The sequence below is a fragment of the Osmerus mordax genome, chromosome 16, assembly GCF_038355195.1.
Source record: "Osmerus mordax isolate fOsmMor3 chromosome 16, fOsmMor3.pri, whole genome shotgun sequence".
Lineage (NCBI taxonomy): Eukaryota > Metazoa > Chordata > Actinopteri > Osmeriformes > Osmeridae > Osmerus > Osmerus mordax.
Window position 1 is genome coordinate 6,832,144 of NC_090065.1, and position 20,686 is coordinate 6,852,829.

At 45.6% G+C, this 20,686-nt stretch overlaps 1 protein-coding gene across 4 annotated transcripts; it reads left to right on the forward strand.

Moving 5' to 3' along the window:
• Window positions 1–2,000: 2,000 nt before the first annotated feature.
• On the forward strand, window positions 2,001–19,846 carry LOC136958487 (transcription factor E2-alpha-like). Of its 4 annotated transcripts, none has more exons than XM_067252432.1 (21): window positions 2,001–2,302; window positions 4,049–4,146; window positions 4,638–4,710; window positions 9,330–9,406; window positions 9,627–9,693; window positions 10,423–10,463; window positions 10,600–10,732; window positions 11,167–11,216; window positions 12,522–12,621; window positions 12,954–13,090; window positions 13,244–13,394; window positions 13,576–13,634; window positions 13,790–13,868; window positions 14,289–14,365; window positions 14,549–14,725; window positions 14,892–15,003; window positions 15,243–15,378; window positions 15,976–16,029; window positions 16,659–16,900; window positions 19,412–19,557; window positions 19,705–19,846. In XM_067252432.1, the coding sequence occupies exons 2-20, from the start codon at window positions 4,093–4,095 to the stop codon at window positions 19,549–19,551; spliced, it is 1,959 nt and encodes a 652-aa protein (XP_067108533.1). In that variant the 5' UTR covers window positions 2,001–2,302; window positions 4,049–4,092; the 3' UTR covers window positions 19,552–19,557; window positions 19,705–19,846. The 4 variants fall into 4 exon arrangements, with proteins under 4 accessions (XP_067108533.1, XP_067108532.1, XP_067108531.1 ...); XM_067252431.1 differs by lacking the exon at window positions 16,659–16,900 and adding an exon at window positions 18,581–18,825 and having other exon boundaries at window positions 19,699–19,846; XM_067252430.1 differs by lacking the exon at window positions 16,659–16,900 and adding an exon at window positions 18,581–18,825.
• Window positions 19,847–20,686: the final 840 nt, after the last annotated feature.

The following is a 20,686-nucleotide window of genomic DNA, read 5'->3' on the forward strand; positions in this document are numbered from 1 at the left end:
TCCCAGATGTACAGTTGAGTGTGCCTCACTAAAACAAAAGCACCTATTACTTAGTACTATTGCAGCCAATGAATGATAGTGTACAAAAGCAACCAAAAATTTTTTGAAAGTAATTTCTATTCTTTTATTACTCGGTTTACAGATTTTTTCTTGAATAATCATAAACATTTTGTTAAATGCTCAAACGTGCCATTGTGTGCTAACATAGGACACCCATATGTGTCTTACATTTGAAATGTCATTCAGATTTCACAAACTCTCAGAATATCAGTGTATAAGAGGTGTGATTTCCTTGTGATTTCCTTTCAGAAATGTTTATTCTATTTATTGTTAGTAGTGGCAAATATAAATATGGAATGAAAAAGGAAACCGATTACAGGACTGTGACTTATTTTCTTTTTGTATCGTAGTACAACACAACCAAACAGAACTCCGCAGTATGGAAAACAAGTCACACAGACACACCAAATGTACATCTCTGTGCTGCACTCATCATGTCAAACCCAGCTGTTAAATTCACCCCTCCCCCACCCCTAACCTGGATCCACTCAACGGATGAGGCATTCGTTCATTCATATTTTGTGCTGTGTGCCAGCTGAATTCTCCAGACTTCAGTGGCATGGGCCAACTTGTTTGTTGACTTGTGGTCTGAGAACATCTCAGTAAACCTACGTTTAAAACTGGTCCAAGAGTAAAGAATATGTCATGAAAAACTCACTTAGCAATAGTCAGCATGAATTAACAGTGATGACAGAAATTTGAATTGTGTATTTTGTGTTTGCCAAGAACACACAAAGTCAATTAGACCCTATTACTGTATTCAATATAATTAATTTGTCTTTCTTGGCATTGCAAAGGCATTTGCCAAACTGCCAAAGCAGAAATACAAACATTAAAAGTGAAAATACAATCAACTGTGAGAACATATACAATATACAATAAAGAATGTCTCATTAGAGGTCTTAGTATGTTAGGACAACTGCATCGGTGATTAGGCATGATTTGCATTCCTGTATGTTTCTCCAAGAACAAAAGGAATTTTTTGTATCTGTGAGCAAAATGAAAAATTCTCTCCTTTTTTTACATTATTCAAAATGTCTTAATGTCAACTATAGGTAGGGATTTCTTACATTTGTTAATGTGGGTTATGCTGAAATTGTGGGTTATGCTGAAATTGTGTGTTGGCAGGCCAACATTTGACAAAGTATCTAAAGTAATCTGGGATCATCTCAAATCAACTGTTTTCAGGGGATAATACAGAACCAACAGCAGGAAAGGTATGAAACCACTTATAGCACCAATCATACTCAATTTAAGAACAGGTAAGAAATTGGTCAAATGTATCGGTCTCTTTCTGTCTCTCTCTCTCTCACTCACACACACACACACACACACACACACACACACGCACACACACACACACACACACACACACACACACACAAACACAGGCAAACACACACATTCCCTCTCACTCCCACTCTCACCCGCACAAACTCACACACACGTGAAGGAACAAAGAATACACGACACATAGACACGTGCACAAGCAAGCAATAACCGCGAAGTTATAATGTTACCATTTTTAAACGCTTCTATAGTTATTGCTCCATGATGTGGTAAAATGTGAAGGCAGCCCTAATGGTTGACATCAACATATATTTGGACGCTTTAACTGTCAATCAAATATTCATCGAATCCTATTGGTCAAACGTTTACGGTATTATCATTCCATCTCGCACTGGTCCGTCACTCTTGAACGTTCCGTGGTCCTCCTCCGCAAATTCACATAGTACCCGAGGATTTGCGATTCATAAAACGTTTAATTTCGTGTGCAAAATCCATAACATTTTATTTGTATAATATTTTGTCAGCATATCAGCGTGTAACACCGGGGTTATCAATAGCTGCACTGTTTGTTTATTGGGCGTTTGAAATTAGACACCGCTGGTGTTTTAGCGTCCTCGTAGGCTGCGGAGGGATACTCTGTTGGAACCGACAATGTGGAGGCTGTTAAAATGTCTACTGGGAAAATGAAAATGTTAGAATTTTAGCAACTGAAAGAACCCTGGAAATATCATAGGAGTTATGAATCTTGTGGTATACATTCTTTCTATTTTGTGACGCGGACCGTACAACGAAACCAAGGCAGTGGGAGACGGCTTGATATCGTCGTGGCTCAGCATCTAGCCTACAGTCCGGAGCGCAGGGAGGGATTCTATCCCGAACTTTATGTTTTTCTCTACTTCAAGCGTTCGATTTCCCGTTGGATGCAAAATAATTGAATAGAGGCATTTCAAAGGTAAATATACATTCTCCTATGTTTTATCTGTGATATATATGTTTATGTCAGACTCATGTTTGTCGGGCCATTGGGCAACTTTTGTAAAGCATTGAAGTTGTGTGAGTGTCACGGCCGGAGAAAGCGGGGTCTTGAATTTTTGTCCGGCCTTGGAGGCGAGCTTGCTGTAGTTGGGGAGCACTTGCAGCCTTGTGGGAAACTACTTCTTTGTTCACTTTGACCAATATAATGCTGGCTATGGGTAGATAATGCAGGCATGTTATACCAACTCAGTCTTGCAGGAATATTATTGTCATTCGTTATCACTACGTTGTCGAAATAACAAGATAATTTGCCTTGACTACTGTTTGGAAAATTGTTTAACATTAGCGGACACAGTTGACTATTGACTAAGTTGCGCCCGGAGGGCCACGCGTCTCCACCTGTTATCCAAAATAGTCTCTTTTTCATTGTTGTGTATCATAATTTATCATCTGTAAAAGAAAAATTCTGCGATCGCATAGCGTTTTCTTAAAGAATGTTTTCCACTTTGTTGCACATTTCGCATAAATTCAGGGACAACCGTGGACATAATTTTCGAATTTGTTTATAATTTAGCCCGATGGTTCTAAAACAATTGTGTCTTTTTTAAAGGGCTCGGTTATATTGTCAAGACAGTGACGTTTATTCCATTGTTCGAGTCTTCATCCCAAACTTTACTGGGGCCTCTCTCTTTGTGTTCATGAGTAGGCTAGTCATTGACCAGAGACTGTTTGGAAGTAGCATAGCCTATTCGCTGCCCCCCAACAGGTTTTAAGTCATGACAAGACGCACGAACGGAACAACAATTAGACTGCACTTTTCGTTAAAGTGTCGCACTCAGGGGATTCCAACTCCGTAAAAACTATTGACATTCTCCGCCGGGGAAGGACGGAAGGTTTTTTTTGGGGTGGGGGGGAGTGCGACGGGCGTTTGGGAGTTCGATTTGTTAGGAAGGTTCTCCCCCATTTAACCCTGAACGGAAATACGTTCAGGGTGGGTTGTGGACACGGTTGAACGTCTTTAGAGGTCACACAAAATGCTGCGTTAGTGTCGTCATCATTGCAAACTTGGTGTTTGAACCATTAGCATTATTGTGATAGTGCACTGTCTTGTTATTACCACCATTGGGCAACACAATTATTATAGTGAGAGATACGCACTGTTGTTGGCTATCGGTGGAGCTAGTTGAAAGCTGCTACTTATTGATTTGTATGTCATGAAGACCAATATTTTGTTTAAGCCACTCGGTTGGTGTGGTTACAATTGTAATGCTGTTGAGGAATTTCATATAGGCTGGGTTTTTCATCCCCACCAACTAAGTTTTGTTGTCACTTAATGTCATTAGACATGTTAAGAGGTCAGGTTAGATGTTGTGGTTTGCATTTGTAGGAACATGTTGTAACAGTTTTGGTTCCTGAGGTCTCAAAGGCAGTGGGTTCCTCTAGCTGAAGAGGCAGGAAAGGGGTACACTGGCCTGTGGGTTAACTATAGCCTAGCTCATAATCTAGATACAGTGTGTCAGATAGGCTGGAACAGGGAAAGCCCCAGGTCGGTGGTATAACCAATGGGTTTTCGAACCAACACAGTGGTCTAAAGCAAGCATGGGTGTTGGGCATGATACTATTAGATGGTAGTACAAACACCCTATCTTTTTTGTTTGTTTGTTTGTTTACTCAACTTATTTGACAATGTAACAGACGGTTCTCCTGTTCTCTTTGCCTGTAGTCGGTTGCTGAGACTGAGAAGGGCCAAGTGAACAGCAGCAGAGAATGGCCGCAGTGGGAACAGACAAGGAGCTCAGCGACTTGCTGGATTTCAGCGCGGTAAGACATGTCAGCTGTCCCAAGTCTTCTGCCTCGTCAGAACACTGTAATAGCTTTGTGCTTAACACATCTTTTACAAGTCCTGCTGATTTCAAGGGATCTTGGAACGATCCAAATGCTTTTGCTGTGTGGGAAACTGCATTTTTAAAAGAAAAAATATCGATGAAGTAGATTCGATTTGCAGGTCTTTGGTTAATCAGAAGAATAGCATGGTGTAAATTAGTATGTTTTTGTTGCACAGTTGTACACTGTGAATCATTTCACTTGCATCAGTGACTCATTCTAGCTGGAATGTGTAGATGGATTCCCACCATGGACAGCTGTTGTAGCAAGTTATAAGTTGAGAACCACTAAATCCTTATTGGATAGTTTGAGTTATCACCTTAACAAACAACTCAGCATCACACGCATCTAATGGCACACAGACTTAGAAATACAAACCGGCATGATTAGGCTATTGTTTGTTGACCTTGGCTCTGCTTTTGTTTCAGATGTTCGCGCCACCCGTGTCAAATGGGAAGAACAGGCCGACCACTCTAGCCAGCAGTCAGTTTAGAGGCTCGGGTATGGTTATAAAACACACACATCCAAACTCACTCAGACGCAATCACCAAGACACACACACACACCACCTATTCTGTCTGCTTGCTTTTTATATGAAGGCGCTCTAGGAAGGGCCTTATTGGTTTCTAACGATCCCCTATATATCTCTTAAAGAAACAGCATGACGGGACACCTCCTACTTGTTTGTATCCCCCTCAGCTCTGACCACTACCACCCCTACCCCGTTATACAACGATACATTTTCCCCTTCACTATGTTTGATATATGAAATGACGGCTAGGTTTCCACCATTTTTATTCGACACCTAGGCCTGTGTTTTCAGATCATAACCCACCAGCACCAAACACATCCCTCCTCCCCCACTCCTCGCAGGTGTCCCCTCCCTCACCTTTTCAGCTGTCGCCCCTCAGTCACAATCCACTGAGGGTGTTAGGACAAGGGGGGTAACGGGAAACGACCCTATTCAATCTCCACCTCTCACCCAGAAAGAAATATTCCCCTCTGTTACGTGCATGTCTTCACACCCAACCCTCCCCAGTCCCCACAGCACCACCCTCCCACATCCTGCAGGAGCGGGCTCCACGCTTGTTCTCCTCATCACACTCCTCTTCCTTCCATCAGCCCTCTCGTCTTCCATCCAGTCATCCATGTTTATTCTGTCTCTCATCCTACAATAGTTCCTCCCTTTACTTTCCTTTGCCCTCCTCTGCCCCTAATTTACCCCCCCCCCCCCCCCCCCCCCCCCCCGTCCTCCTCAAACCTCTGAACAATTGTGTAGGTCTTTTCAGGTTGCAACTGAAATGAAACAGGATATTGAAGTAGCTGGGGTTAGATGAAAGACAGGAGAGGTGGGGAGCGGCGGTAGAGCCATTTCTCTGGATTGAGGGCCACTTAGATTTTCTTTCCTGGCAACAAAAGGGTGCACGCTTACAAAAGGAGGCTGTTACTGTTATCAATCCAACGGCTGCTTGCGTATTGTCTCACAACCATACATTGTACATGTCTGTACAATGCACATCATATGCCAAGACAAAGGGGTAGGTCGGGTAACACATGTGGTCTAGGGTTTGATTTCACAATAGGCGCCCCCACCTCAGCATGGCTAACATTCTAAGGTATACAAGGTTCTCATCCCTCTCTTTGGTCTTCCTTTTTACCCGATCGTTTCAATGGTCCTTTTACTGGCATTCCTGTTTTGTAATTGTTTATGCGTCATCCCTTTGATTTGACTACAGAACGTTCTTGTGCTTTCCTATTTAGTATGAATCTTTCCAGATGAGGTTGGTTTAGGGGTGGAATAAGGAGAGAAGAGGTGGGAACAGGACTGATGGTGGCCCTGTTAGCCAGGGACATGCAGCTCAGAGCTTTCAGCTTTGTCTTGCATCTCTAAGTCTGTGACTGTTAAGTTGGTATGCGTGAATTCCCAGGTGTGAAAACTTGCCTCCAGACAGGTTTCAGTTACTGGTGACCTGAAACTGCAAATTCTAAATGTAAGAATGGTATTTTAGATATTTAGCTTTCGGTTGAAATGCAGAATAAGACAGTTTTCATAAATGTTCCATTCCTCTGGAAGTTGTATTCATGTAAATGGTAATAAGGTTAGCAAGTCAGTAAATTGATTGGATTTGCACAATATTTTATTTATTTATTGAAATGCATGTGTGTTTTAAGGGTCATACTGGAGTTCACACACAGCAGGACAGGACCAGACTAGACTAAGAATATATATTGTTCTTAGAAGAATCTCCAGGTTTATGACTCATTAGCAGCTTTCATTCATAGTTTTTGTAGTCTGATATATCTTGCTTTGTGTCTGAGTGACTCGCATGTGAAGGCTTTTCAAGAGGGAAACTGTAGACATAGACAATAAGTCATTCATTGATGCCCTCAGGCTATATGCTATTAAACGTATGAAGTGTCTGCCAGTTTATTGTGCGTGTTTTAGACCTGTAGCCTGTGACTCAAGCTGACTGGCTGTTTCCAGTATCTCTTCCTGTGTAATTATAGACCAGCCTTGTTTTAAAGGGAACGCTTGGCTAGGGTTTAAAGGAGGGGTGATTGGGGCCAACTAGAGAATTTGTCTAGCTTCACTCTTTCTTTTGCTAAGCTAACATGGGCTGTGGTGTTATTTCACACACTTGTGCAGGGCAGGAATATATGCCACAGACACACACACACACTAACTCACTCACTCACCGAGTCATGTCCAGGGGCCAATAGGTTGAGGTTAGTGGTGGTGTTCTTGTCCACAAGAATTTGTCATAGACCTAATGGTGGTGTAGCTATACAGAAGCTATTTTATTTTATTGGAATTAGCTACCATTTGGTAAATTTATTTTACAAAAATGTTGTACATAGAATATACTTTAAATATGGAGTGTAAAAGGAATTCAAATGGAAGGATTTATGAAAGGTGGAGTTTGGTTCACCCAGAGAATTTCCATGTTGGCCTGAAGCTGGTTTTCTGTGGACACCAGTTCACAGGTTTTATTTTGCGCTCTGAAGTTATCAGCTGTCATGGTAACAACACTCATAGAAGTCATTTTAAGTTTTCTTGGAAATGTTATTGAAACACCACATCATTATTTGCATGGATATTATTTATACATATCAATATTAAAAAATGCTACTTTTAATTATATATTAGCATTCTTCATAGTTGCACCATAACATACCAGTTTAATGCCTTCTGTTTTGTTAATCTACCTTTCAACATGGCTCTTAACTTGGCACTCAAGCAGTAAGGGCCTTTAGGTATACTGTGGTGCTTAACCTCAAAATAGTCAGAGAGCTCCTATATGGATTCCAGGAGATGTTCCTCTCCCATTTTCTCCATACCTCCTGTCAGCCTATGGAGAGGGGGTCCTGGGAGCTGGCTACCTCCATACCTCCTGTCAGCCTATGGAGAGGGGGTCCTGGGAGCTGGCTACCTCCTGTCAGCCTATGGAGAGGGGGTCCTGGGAGCTGGCTACCTGCAGAGCTCTGTATTAAGCCCTGCTGTTAGAGGGGCTCAGTAGTGTCAAGTCAGATCTCCTTCTCCATTCCTTTACATCTGTCAGTCTTCCTAAAAAGCAGAAAGGGATACCCCATTTCCTGCTTGAGGAATGACTTGAGCATTATCTAGACGACTCCAATTTGGATACTATTCATAGAATTGAGCAAGGAAGTGGTTCATGAAAATGTCTGATCAGGTTTCATGGCCCAAAAAAGAGAACCCTAAAGGTCTTTGCAAACCGAGTCTGACGAACAAAAATGCAAAGAAATTGGAAACCTTTTTTCAGACTGAAACCTTTCATACCAAGTCTGATACGAATTTTGAAAACACAAGACTCCTCGATCATGTGACCAAAACTTGATATTTTATAGGTTGGTCGGTTTATACAGTGTCTGAAATTAGCAAAAATCGAAACAACTTAAACAGTTTATTGCTCATTGTCGAAGCACGACAATGACGGACCTGGTGTGCAATAACTTACAGATTGCTGCCTTCGAATTTAATCGACGTCCGATGTTTTCGCACAAATTATTTGGACTCGGGTCTGCAAAGGTCTTAACCTGGTATAATATGGTTTTGACAGTCCTTGTTGTAGTAAGCCAGGATTGTCTATCCATGGCAGTCTACAAATGGGGGGTTTTGAGGAGAGTATATACTGTAGGCAAAAGTAAACAGGACCCCCTGTATCTTCCTCCACTCTCCTGACTGACATGCAGTATGACAGGCAGTCACGTAGAGGCAACAAGACTTTGTTTCCTTCATCATCTATTCCACTGGTGTCGCCTCCATAGATCACTGTTGTCACGGCAATATAGCAGCTCTCTCCACCCTGGACCCATCACTCTGTTCTACGGCTGATCCTGTCATGATTCCAGCCCCCTCCCCCCTCCTCATTCCCTCCCCTCTCCGCGTTTTAATTAGACAACAAAACAAAAATATGAATATTCATAGAGCAAAGCCTCATTAATATGCACAATTATGCAAATCAGCACGCAATTAAGCCTCAGCTTTCCCCAGAGATGCTGGATAGCGGTGAAAGTGGAGACGGAGGGAGGAGGGAGGACAGCCAGGAATTTCTGCTTCACCAATCTTTAAAATCCTGCTTCTTTCAATCACTTTTTACCTCTCACGGCTAACCCTGACCAGGGTCTGCACCCATGAACCATCTCAGTTTCATCCCCCCTGTCTCTTGTATGAGGGAGATGCAGTGAGAGGATGGATGGAAGGATGCGAGTGACAGTTGCCATGGAAAATGTAAAGGAGTGGAGTGGGAGAAGGAAGAATGTTGAGGATGATTCTGGAAGCCTCATACTGGGTGTTAATTATTCAAACTTCCTACAGCTCGTAGCAACATTATGAGACAGTGCTGCTGTCACTGTTCTGTCACTGAGCTGAAGGAAAGGTTCTCGCTAGAGGTTATTCAGAACAGTCAGTGACATGAGACAGGTGTCTGATCAAGTCACTCTCACACCCCGACTACTCTGTAATAGTAGCTTTTATCTGGGTACTGTCGTTTCTTTTGATCACAAGGACTGAGTATGTAAACCTTGAGTGTGATCAGTCAGTATAGAATTCCAACTGTTTTCCAAAGAAAAGCATCTCAACCCATTTTGCTGTGTTGTAGGTATGGATGAGAGGAGTGGTTCCGCTCCCTGGGGGCCAGGAGAACAAAACAGCCCTTCTTTCAACCAGGGAACCAGGGTAAGAACTCACTTCATTTACTACTGACTGCACAGACACCAGTTCCATGCCTCTACAGCACCTGTCATAGCACCGGGAGGCCATGTATAGAGAGTGAGGTTGTAGATGGCCATAGAGCCCAGAACACACCATGTTGTGAATTCTCTTGACTTTCTCTTGTTCTGTTGACTCTATTTATTTCTGTTAATTGTTCTTGTTGTGTTCTCTCTCACCCCTCCAGGGTTATGGAGAAGCGGGCCATTACAACGAGCATGAGGGCCTCGCCTCCACTCCTTTTATTGGCCCAGGTAATGCAAAGGAGGACATGTCGGAAACAGATTTGTCTGTAAAGAGATTTGTCCCTCAACCCTTTCCCATAGTCGTCCTATCTAACCTGACAGCCACACTTTAAGAAATCGAATGCATCCCTCTGGCTGGCTGCATCAATAAGCTCCTAACATTGGCAATCAATGGCTATGATAACTGATGACTATAATGGGTCAACAGGGGAGCCGATAGACATTCTGAAAAGCGCTAAATTTTATTGACTGGACAAAAATGTGATCGATTGGATGCCGAGGCAGTGTGTGTGCCTTTGACCTTACCGAGGTAATTGCCACTGTATACGAGCGACCTCTTTTAAGACATTTCATGTTTACGCAGGGGTGGGTCTGGTTGGGGGGGTTGGGTAATCAGGGATGGGCAGAGGGGTGACTGTGTGTGTGTGGGGGTGTGGGGGGGGGGGGGGGTTGTTAGGAGCACCCATGCACAAACAAGGCTCTCCCTAGGGATTACTGTGGCCTATAGCTTACCTCAGCTGAACTGTCAGTGGAGGGGGTTGGAGCTGATTACCCTTGGACCGTTTATAATGGGCCAATTTGTTGTTGTTTTGCTGTCCAGAGCACACGTATACGTTCGCAACACATGGCAGATGGGAGTTGCCGAACTGGAGCAAAATAAACACGACAGTTGTGTTTTAATGTTGGGTTGAAGTGACTTTCGCGATGGCCTCAATATTGTTTTTGTCTTGGTAACAGGAAAGCCCGAGAGAGGACCGTACCCTCCTTTTGGAACGCAGGTAAAACCAGCATCCTCCTCAGTCCTCACCCGCACCATTGATTCCTCCTCCCCTCAAGCTCCTTTTGCAGTTTTATTTGACCCCCCTCGTGGCCCAAAGATCATTTTATCCTCTGTCTGCACCTCTTTCTCTATAGCCGGGCTTCATGCCCAGTGAGATGCCCATGCCTAGTCCTGATGCCCTCTCCCCGTCCGGCATCAAGTCCAACTCCCAGTTCTACCCCTCCTACCAGGGCAATCCCCGCAGGAGGCCGCCCCAGGACAGCATCGGTGAGAGGAGCTGGAGTGTTCACTCTACAGAGCACATGGAGCCCATTCCTAGCACAGCCCTTTGATCCACATCTATGTGGGAGACAGAGTAGCAGTTTCTATTGGTTTAGGTATTTGTGGAACCTCACTTCTCCTAAGGTTTAAATAAAGACCCTGTGAAATCTCACTTCTGCTTAACCTACCAGAAGACTAGTACTGTCAGCCCACCATCACGTAAAGACACCAGGTTAAGATAGCACAGGATTCATTTACCTCTGATTAGACATTTATGAGTAGCAATAAAGACTGATAAGAAATGTATACCTTCAACGATGCTTGCATAGAGGCAATGAATGAAGCCCTTCATTGGTATTCTCAGCTTTTCTGCCGTAAAAATTTGAGTCGTTTGTTTGTTTGCGTGTGTGTGCGTGTGTGTGTGTGTGCCGCCTTCTCAGATACCCAGCCAAAAAAGATCAGAAAGGTGCCCCCTGGCCTGCCCTCCTCGGTGAGTGTGAACCCCTCTTACCCTGCTCCATCCAGAAACTGTCTCCTGTTCTTAGCCTAAATGAACGTCTGTGTACACACCTCTTGCTCTCCAGTCGACATGGCGGGCCTCTCCTTGGCGCGTAACGCATTAACAGAGCTGGCAGACGGGACATCCAGCACTACAGCTGTGTACCGATGCCGTTCAGGTGGAAGAAATAAACACACTCATTCACTCATGAGCCACTCATTCAGCCAGTCAGTTATCTAACCTGTGTTTAGGGCTACAGTCAAAAGGTATTTAGTTTATAGATTTGTGTTCCCTCTAGCCAAGTGCTTTTGTCCTAAGATTGGTTAAAGAATGATCCGGCTTTGTATGTTGTCTGAGGTAGTGTGACCCACACCCCACCACCACCACCCCTTTACATTCTGTATACTGTTCCTTTTCTTCTTACTCCACCTTTTTTCTCTCTCCCTGGCGGTAGCTTTCTCACTCCATTCTCCCTTCTTGCGTGCTATGCTTCCTCCCTCTTCTCTGCCCCCCCCCCCCCCTCCCCACCACCACCTTTCCTCTGCTCTCCTCCCAAAAGCCCTCCCCCCTGCTTCTCTCTCTCCCTCCCCCATCCCTCTATCCCAGCTGCCAGTGGAGTTGGCTGCCGTCCAGGAATGGGCAGATGGCTCAGTAATTAGGAGTGCATCTCTCCGTTCCCCCTCCTTCTCTCCCCCTCTTTCCTTCTCCTTCCTCTCTCTGTTTAATCAAATTACAGAAGAAACTCCAATCCATTTGGAGTCCTCAGACGTGTATTTTGATAGTTGAATTCCTCCCAGAATAGTTAGATTGTAAAGGGTTTGCTAGTTCATATCCGTGGACCTCGACCGGAGACGTGCCAAATCGAACTGAAACAAGGGTCAAATCTGTCGAGTCTGAATCATGTGTGGATGAACCTCGACATGTGTGTCTAACTGGATGATTTGTAAAAACCACAGGCTGACAGTTAACAGAACATTACACTGCAAACCCAGTAGAAACGCACAACGCTTGTGCCGAGATGCCGAGGAGGCTGTTCATGAAATTAAGTTGTAAAACCGGCGCATAAAACGGTATTCTTGTGTGTGATAGCCGTGTTCTGGGAGTGTTCATGTGGATGTGAGTGGTCGCTGAAGCAGAGAGGCTTTACCACACATATGCTACTACTCACATCACCCTGAGGTTCTCCAGATTAGAGGTCAATAACTCCCTCTCTCCTTCCCTTCCTGTGTGTGTGCGCCATGGTGTTTGTGTACGCTCTGGTGTTTGTGTGTGTGTGTGCACGCTCTGGTGCCATAGGTGTACCCGTCGGCTTCAGGAGAGGATTACAACAGAGACAATGCTGGTTACCCAGCCTCCAAGCCTGGCAGTGTCTTCACTGGGCCCTTTTACATGCAAGGTTGGTAGAGCCAGTCCAATTCATTCACCTCAACATCCCCTTTTCCCATCTCCGGGAATAAACGTTACTATATAAGTATTAAGGTTAACTTGTAGTTTTCCCTTCTTATTTAGCTATGTATAGAGAATTTTGTTCTTAATGGTATTGTATTTATTTTAGAATGTACATTTGTGAAATGGGCATCCAACTAGGTTTTAGCTCATGTGCCTCCCAGTTTTCCCTGCAACATCTGTGCAGTGAAATGAAGCCATCAACATGGATGTGACATATTTCATATGTGCCCTTTATTGTCTTTCATCTCATGGCTGGTTCTTCCCCATCCTCCCCACCAGAAGGCCTACACCCCTCCCCTGACCCGTGGGGGTCCGCGGGGTCGATGGTGCAGCCCGGTTACTCTGCTATGATTGGCAACTCCCCCCACCTGGGGCAGCCAGCCCCCTTCACTGCCATCAACCCCCAGGACAGACTGGTGAGTCCCTCCCTGGGGCGGCTGCTGCTGCCTTTACTAGGAGGTCCAGGCCCAGGCAGTTGTCTTTTTTACTTTGACATCAATATTTGTTTTTGTGTGTGTGTGTGTGTGACACCCTGTGGGCCGTGTGTGTGTGTGTGTGTTGTTTTCCAGAAACGGCAGCCACTGCCCCTCTCTCCCCAGAACTACCCCCTTCATGGCAGTGAGGTCAATGGGAGTCTCCCCTCGGTCTTCCATGCTGGCTCTGCTGGTTACGGAGTCCCCAACCACACACCCCCCATCAATGGCTCTGACACCATCATGGGTAATGTCCCCATCTTTGACTTTCTGTCTCACTCTTAGTTTTTTTGTATCTCCTTTCGACTTAGTCTTTTCTTCAGGGTCAAAATTTTTTGGCAATGCCACATTGTATTAAATGTTTCCTTTTTTCTAAATAAATAAATATTTAATAGATAAATGAATAGATATTTTCTGTCAATACTCAGCCAATCGGGTAACAGCTCCAGGAAGTTCAGGAGATGAGATTGGCAAAGCTCTGGCATCGGTGAGTTGAAGACCAGCTAAACCACCATCTATGCACGTATTGTCTAAGTGTCTAATTGTGAGAATACTGTAACGAATACATGTATTCATGTTGTAAGATGTTAATTGAGTTTCATTACAATTGAATAAACATTTTGCTGTCTTGTTTTCACACAGATTTATCCGTCTGACCACAACAGCAACACTTTCCCTCCGTCCCCGTCTACTCCAGTAGGCTCTCCCCAGGCCATAGCAGGTGAGGGAGCTGACCCAGGCCCAGACCAACACCCTGACCCAGGCCCAGACCAACACCCAGACCCAGACCCTGACCCAGGCCCAGACCCACACCCTGACCCAGGCCCAGACCCACAACCAAACCCACCCCACACCAAGACCCACAACCAGACCTAATCCAGCACATCAACTCTTTACACGACCCTAGCCTTAAGAAGAGAAACACACAAGCCCAGCCCTAAAATAACTGACAGTGGTTAACAATGGCACTGTAGCTCCATCTATTGGGCCAAAATGTGACTGAATAAATGCAAGATGTGAAATAAGTGAATGATTTTGCATGGCTAGAATAAGCAAAACCTTTTTATATAGATGTTGCATTTATTCTCAAATGTATAATTTAACAGTAATCTCTCTTTCCTACCAACCCCTCTTCCTTTAGGCTCTGCTTCTCAGTGGCCCCGGTCTTCTGGACAGGCCACACCCTCACCCAACTTTGAGGGAGGACTGCAGGCACTAGTAAGTCTCCAGATAACATCCTCTAAATCAGTCTACATAGATCTGTGGCGGAATATGACCAATGAAGAACCTATGGATGGAAAGATCGATTGACGAATAGATGCCCTGATCTAACCATCCTTGCATGTTCACACATCCTCACCACCCCGTGTCTCCCCTCCCCGCGTCCTTCTTCCTCCACAGCAGAACAAGATGGAGGACCGCCTGGAGGAGGCCATCCACGTGCTGCAGCGCCACGCTGGGGGCCAGGGGGGCGCTGGCCTCGCTGACATGCACAGCCTGCTCACCTCCAGCATGGGAGGACTGGCCCAGGCCTTCAACAACGCTGGCCTGGGCCTGGCCAGCCGTCTGCCCGGACTGGTGAGGGCGCGACATGACCGGGCATGCATGAGGACGTTTCAGGCTATTAGCATGAATTTTGGCACTGTCTTTTATTTGATTTATTTTGTACTTATCATTTAGAGGTAATAACTGTTCGTTTCAGACGAAGTTTATGGCATCTGCAATGCTCTCCTGTTTCAAATAGGTGGGCGGTCACCACGAGGACTCTCCTGGTCTGCCCTCTAGTGGTGGGATGCAGCACGGCCACCACGGCCCCTCCTCCGGCCAGCCAGGTGCCCAGCCCGAGGGCTTCACCAGTGAGTCTCCCCACCATAGCACCACACCACCCTCTCTCTGGATCCTACACTCTGGACCCGTTTAAGATAGAGAAGCCCCTCGTATTCCACCTCCTCTCATCACAGTTGAGCAACGGCACCTTTTTCCCATGTCCCTCTTACCCCTCGGGTCGTGTTCTTTCAAATTCTAGCTAGTATAACGGGATGGTTGAGTCTTGCTGTGTTTGGAGGTTCATCCTGCCCCATGTGTCTTGCACCAGGTCTGTCTGGACGCTCGACACACTCGTCTGCTGGCTCCGACATCAAGCGCGAGGACAAGGAGGACGATGATAACTCCTCGGTCGCAGACAAGTCAGAGGACGAGAAGAAAGACTCGAAGGCCCGCACTCGAACAAGGTGTCTACACACACACACACACACACACACTAACACTTAGTCCTTACCCAAATCTGACCTTAGACTGTCACAGGGGGTTTGACCCTGATGTGTGGGGAAAGTTAAATATCTCTTACTGATGTCACTGCATTGTTTATGTAATGATAAGGACCATGTGGTGTCACTTTGACAACAAAACACTTCACATTTGACCAGCTCCCCGATCACTTGGAGTTATTGATCTCCAGAACGTGTGTAGAAGGGGTCAGCAGCTCCTCCAAGCGTGACCAGGGAGTGTGTGTGTGTGTGTGTGTGTGTGTGTGTGTGTGTGTGTGTGTGTGTGTGTGTGTGTGTGTGTGTGTGTGTGTGTGTGTGTGTGTGTGTGTGTGTGTGTGTGTGTGTGTGTGTGTGTGTGTGTGTGTGTGTGTGTGTGTGTGTGTGTGTGTGTGTGTGTGTGTGTGTGTGTGTGTGTGTGTGTGTGTGTGTGTGTGTGTGTGTGTGTGTGTGTGTGTGTGTGTGTGTGTGTGTGTGTGTGTGTGTGTGTGTGTGTGTGTGTGTGTGTGTGTGTGCCTGTAGCGCTGTTGTCATCTCTGCCCTCCGTCTCCATGTTGTTTTCAGAGAGACGTTCTCCTTCCAGACCTTCTCCTCTACTCTGTCAGACACGGGAGCAGAGTAAGTCTGCACCCAGTCACCCCAGCCTCACGCCTCAGGAGGTGTGGTCAGAACCAGGAGCCATCCTAACTCTAGGTTATGTGTAGAAGCTCTATACAACAGAGGTGAACCCTAAACACGCCCCCCCTCCCATCAGCAAAGTGGAGCCTTAGCAATGCCCCACTCTTCTCAACACAGCAAAAGTTTCTCTTGCTCAGTTGTATTCTGAGTACTTGGGAATTTAAGGTTTGTATCATAAAAAGGATGTGAGATGTGGAACAGCATTTCGAGATTTGTAGTAATTTTCTGTAAATAAAATGCACACAGAAAGTATTCTCTGTCCTGGCAAAACCTTTTTGAAGGGCTTTTAAAGGTTGCTTTTAATAATCACACATATAAAAAAAAGGGTTTTACCAGGACACAGCAGATGTTTGTTGTGCTGAACTCTCTGCCAAGGACGGGCCATTCACCTAAATGTCTAAAAGATTGCTGATAGGGACAGTTTTCCGTGCCCAACATCAACCAGAATTATAGATCAGAATAGTCACCTAAATGTAACTTTGAGCACATACCCATGATATTGTTTCTATCCCCCTTGCACCAACCCCCCTCCCATCACCCCTCATCGGCCATTTTTGGGGGGCGTGAAGTCGGGATGACGAGGATGAGGATGATGAGGATCTACCGGTGGAGGTGAAGGCAGAGCGGGAGAAAGAGCGGAGGGTGGCAAACAACGCCCGCGAGCGCCTGCGCGTGCGGGACATCAACGAGGCGTTTAAAGAGCTGGGCCGCATGTGTCAGCTCCACCTGAGCAATGAGAAACCCCAGACCAAACTGCTCATACTGCATCAGGCCGTTAACGTTATACTCAACCTGGAACAGCAAGTCCGAGGTCAGTGGGGGGGGGGGGGGTCCAAGGAGAAAAGGAGAAGGAAGGGGGGAGGGCTCAGGTCCAAATCAAATCTCACGTGGTTCCTTTTCCGTTTTCCCCCATAGTCTCCTGTCCTCAAGGTCAGCTTATCTGCGGTTTGAGCGCAGACGTTTGCACCTTGTTGCTGTGGATATATTCAGTCTTAGACGTGAATAATGCGTGATTGATGGTAGGAAAGGGGGCGAAGAAAAGGAAGCTGTGGGTGAGATTTGGTTTGGAACGTGGCCACTTCAAGGCTCTGCTTCTGTGGTCACACATACAGGCCGGTAGACTGCGGTCTGATCTGGTGTCCGTATGTGCTGCCTGGTCTATGGGCTGTCTGTCTCCACTGTTGAAGTTGCTTCCATGCCTCTGCCTTTACCCTGTACTGTATTAACATTCCATCTTGGTGTCATTAGTTTGCTTCTGTCACGCCCCATTTCATGTTTTGTGTTTCCCTCGTGCCTCAGACAGAACATTGTAGACTTATGACATTTTAACAGCCTATCAATATTTGTTAAAACTTCAACATTTATTTATTTAAATAATTTGGTTCAAATTAAAATTGGGGGAATTAATTTGAAAGACAACCAGTTTAACTTATCTTTCCTCTCCTTACTTCAGAGTTTATTTGACTGCTCCCAGTACATGTATTTGCCAGACTAACCTCCTGATTGGCCATGTACTTCTAACACAGGTTTTCATTTGTCATGTTTATTAACTTCCTGTCCTCTTCCGTATTGTCGTGTCTGTATTGCATGTCCTGGCATATCAAATGGTAACCTGTTTTCTTCAGTTTTCTTTAAGTGTTTAAGTCCTTTTCCATCTCTTTGTTCTTCACGCTTCATCCACTTTTTCTGTTTCCCCTCTCCAGATGGCAGGATTGATCTCAGTTTCCTCTCATTCAGATAAATACATCTCTTATCTCTGATGTATTTAACATGAGGCTTCCCTTCAATGGCATTGTGTTGTGTGGTCTATACCTGGCAGAGGGTGTTGCTGTCTTCCTCCTTCCCTATCTCTCTCTCCTCCTAGTCCTTCTCTCCTCACATAGTCTTCAGGGCGCAAATCCCCTCCACTCCAATTTGGACCTCCATGAGTTTGAGTTTAGACACTTTATGATTCTTTCAGGGAGTCCTGAGTAGACTTCCTGTGGTCCTGGTCTGGACTTGTAGCTTTTAGTCTTGATATTAAAAGCATTTCCTGCACAATATAATCCAATTTGGCCCAAGTGTAAATAGTTCTGATGTACTGTTTGATGATTTTCGTGTCTATCATTGTACACGTTATAAATTCAACAAAGAAGAGGATTCCTTTTGTTTGCGTTCCTCCGTTCTCTCCTGCACCTCGCCGCCTCTCCACCGGACCATCCTGCCGCTCTCCTCCTCCTCCTGTCTGGCTCCCCCAGCAGCCTGCTGCTACACCACCTCTGCCCACCTCAGGAAACACATCAGGGATTAGCCAATCAGGGTGCTGTAGGTGTAGCCATAAACCGAGCCAGAATTCCCTCAGATGCTAGTCCATGATCCGTGGCCCTCAGAATGATCCTCCTTGAATCAGACAATAGGAACTCTCTCTAAGTAGTTTTAGGGGAGTAAAATTAGGGTCAGAGAGGGTTGCCGGTCGGGTGTGTTAACCCCACCCCCTCCTGTTGCCCGGCAGCAGTTGCAGTGTCGCCTCGGTGACGGACGAGAACCTGACAGCGGAGGAGAAGGAGCAGAGGGAGCGTGAGCGTCGCGTTGCCAACAACGCTAGGGAGAGGGTGCGCGTGCGCGACATTAACGAGGCTTTCCGAGAGCTGGGCCGGATGGTTCAGGTCCACATGAGGAGCGACAAGGCCCAGACCAAGCTTATAATCCTGCAGCAGGCCGTCCAGGTCATCGTGGGCCTGGAAAAGCAGGTGCGAGGTAGGTCGCCCCCTGCAGGAAGGCCCTCATTCTCCGTGTGAGACAGCCAACAACCTCACCACCATCGCCAGCCTTAGGGGGCTCCACTCCCAACTCAAACCACCCGATACTACCGATCAGCCAGTAGAAGAGTCCGCCTGGCCACTCTTGCATTCTCCCTTTTACTTGCAGTAGTATACATTTGCCACTGTCTTTCCTCTGGGGAAATGAAAGAAAGGATGGAGGAAGAAGGTGGACCTACCTCTGCCAAACACCTGCTGCTGTCTGTTTGCTTGTAGAACTCTTTCCATTTAGTCTGTATTCCCTTTTTGTGTTCAGTTTTTCTGTCATTATTTAGAATACAACTCTTTGTGCCTTCTCTCCTCAGCCTTCTTCAGCCAAGCTTCTTTGTTGACAGTTTCTCATCACTCACTCTGCCCCATCTTCCCCGTCTGTCTGCACTTTCTACTATTTCTAACTCTGTCTAACCTCCCTGTCAGATGTCTGTTTTAATCCTACCCAACTCAATGTCATTGAAATGAATACGTCTTCTTGGCCCAAAGGGGATGTAAACATATTGACCCTCCCGTGTGCTCTCCTCTCAAAGAGCGCAACCTGAACCCCAAGGCCGCTTGTCTGAAGAGACGGGAGGAGGAGAAGGTGTCGGGTGTGGACCCCCAGATGCAGCTGGGAGGGGGGCATCCTGGCTTAGGAGGAGATGGACACAACCCTGTGAGCCATATGTAAAGCCAGGTAAGTCTGCTGGGTCAGTTGTTCCAGTTATAGGATAGTTTCATACTACACACTTGCTGTGCGAGTCATGTGGTCGTTTTGTGTGGAAGAGGAGTATGTAATATTATTATTTTTTTTAATGTTTTGTTTTTTCTCTTCCAGATCCAGATGATTGTAAAGCCCTTAGAAGACGTGGCCTTAATCTCTTATCATGCATCTCAGTGTGGGTCAATCCACTGTGCTATCCATGCTAGCACACTTGGAGAAGCACATTAACACGCAAACACACACACACACACACACACACACACACACACACACACACACACACACACACACACACACACACACACACACACACAAAGCCAGTGTCCACATTCCTGACCTTGAATACAAGAGCATCTCATACACACACACACACACACAGAGTTTTGAAGAATCCTTACAGTAAAGATACCCTGAACTCTGCTAAGAGACCGGTCACAGACAGAGGAAAGTTAACAATGATTTTCTGCCTAATGGTCATGTTTTTGTAAGACATTTTAAGAAGTTGCTTTACATGTTGGGAGCAAATTTGTTTGGATCAAATAGTATTTTTGGATCAATAGCTCATGTGAGCGAAACCTTAGGATTTTTGTGTCCTTTAATAGTCATTTGCCATTCCCATCTGAAGAGGAGGTCTTACTTTAATTATGAGGGGATATCAGAAGACAGACTGTCTGCGTTTAGATGTGTGCCTGATATCCACAGTCCACACAACGCAGACGCTTGGATGAGATGATCTCCTAACCACCCTAGTACTTTTTTTCAAAGATGAATTGCAGGACTGAAGTGTGAGGTAGAAGCCGACACCGAAGAGGCTGGACATCATGGTAATAGATGAATAAGACTCCATTTGTGTTCCTTTGACTATATTGTTGTATCCCTGTCTGTAAGGGCTCCCTAGAAACAGATCCGTCAGAGGGAATAGTGTGTGGTGTGGGTGTTTGGGGTTAGATCCATATGTCCTGGTGTCATGTCTATCCGTTCATGTCACTGCCATGGGTATGGAAAGAAAAGACTGCCATGGAGGAAGATGCCACCAACACACATCCAGACCAAGAACCATGCAAGGCCACCCACTAGACCTGAGGGATCGAATATCTGTGGT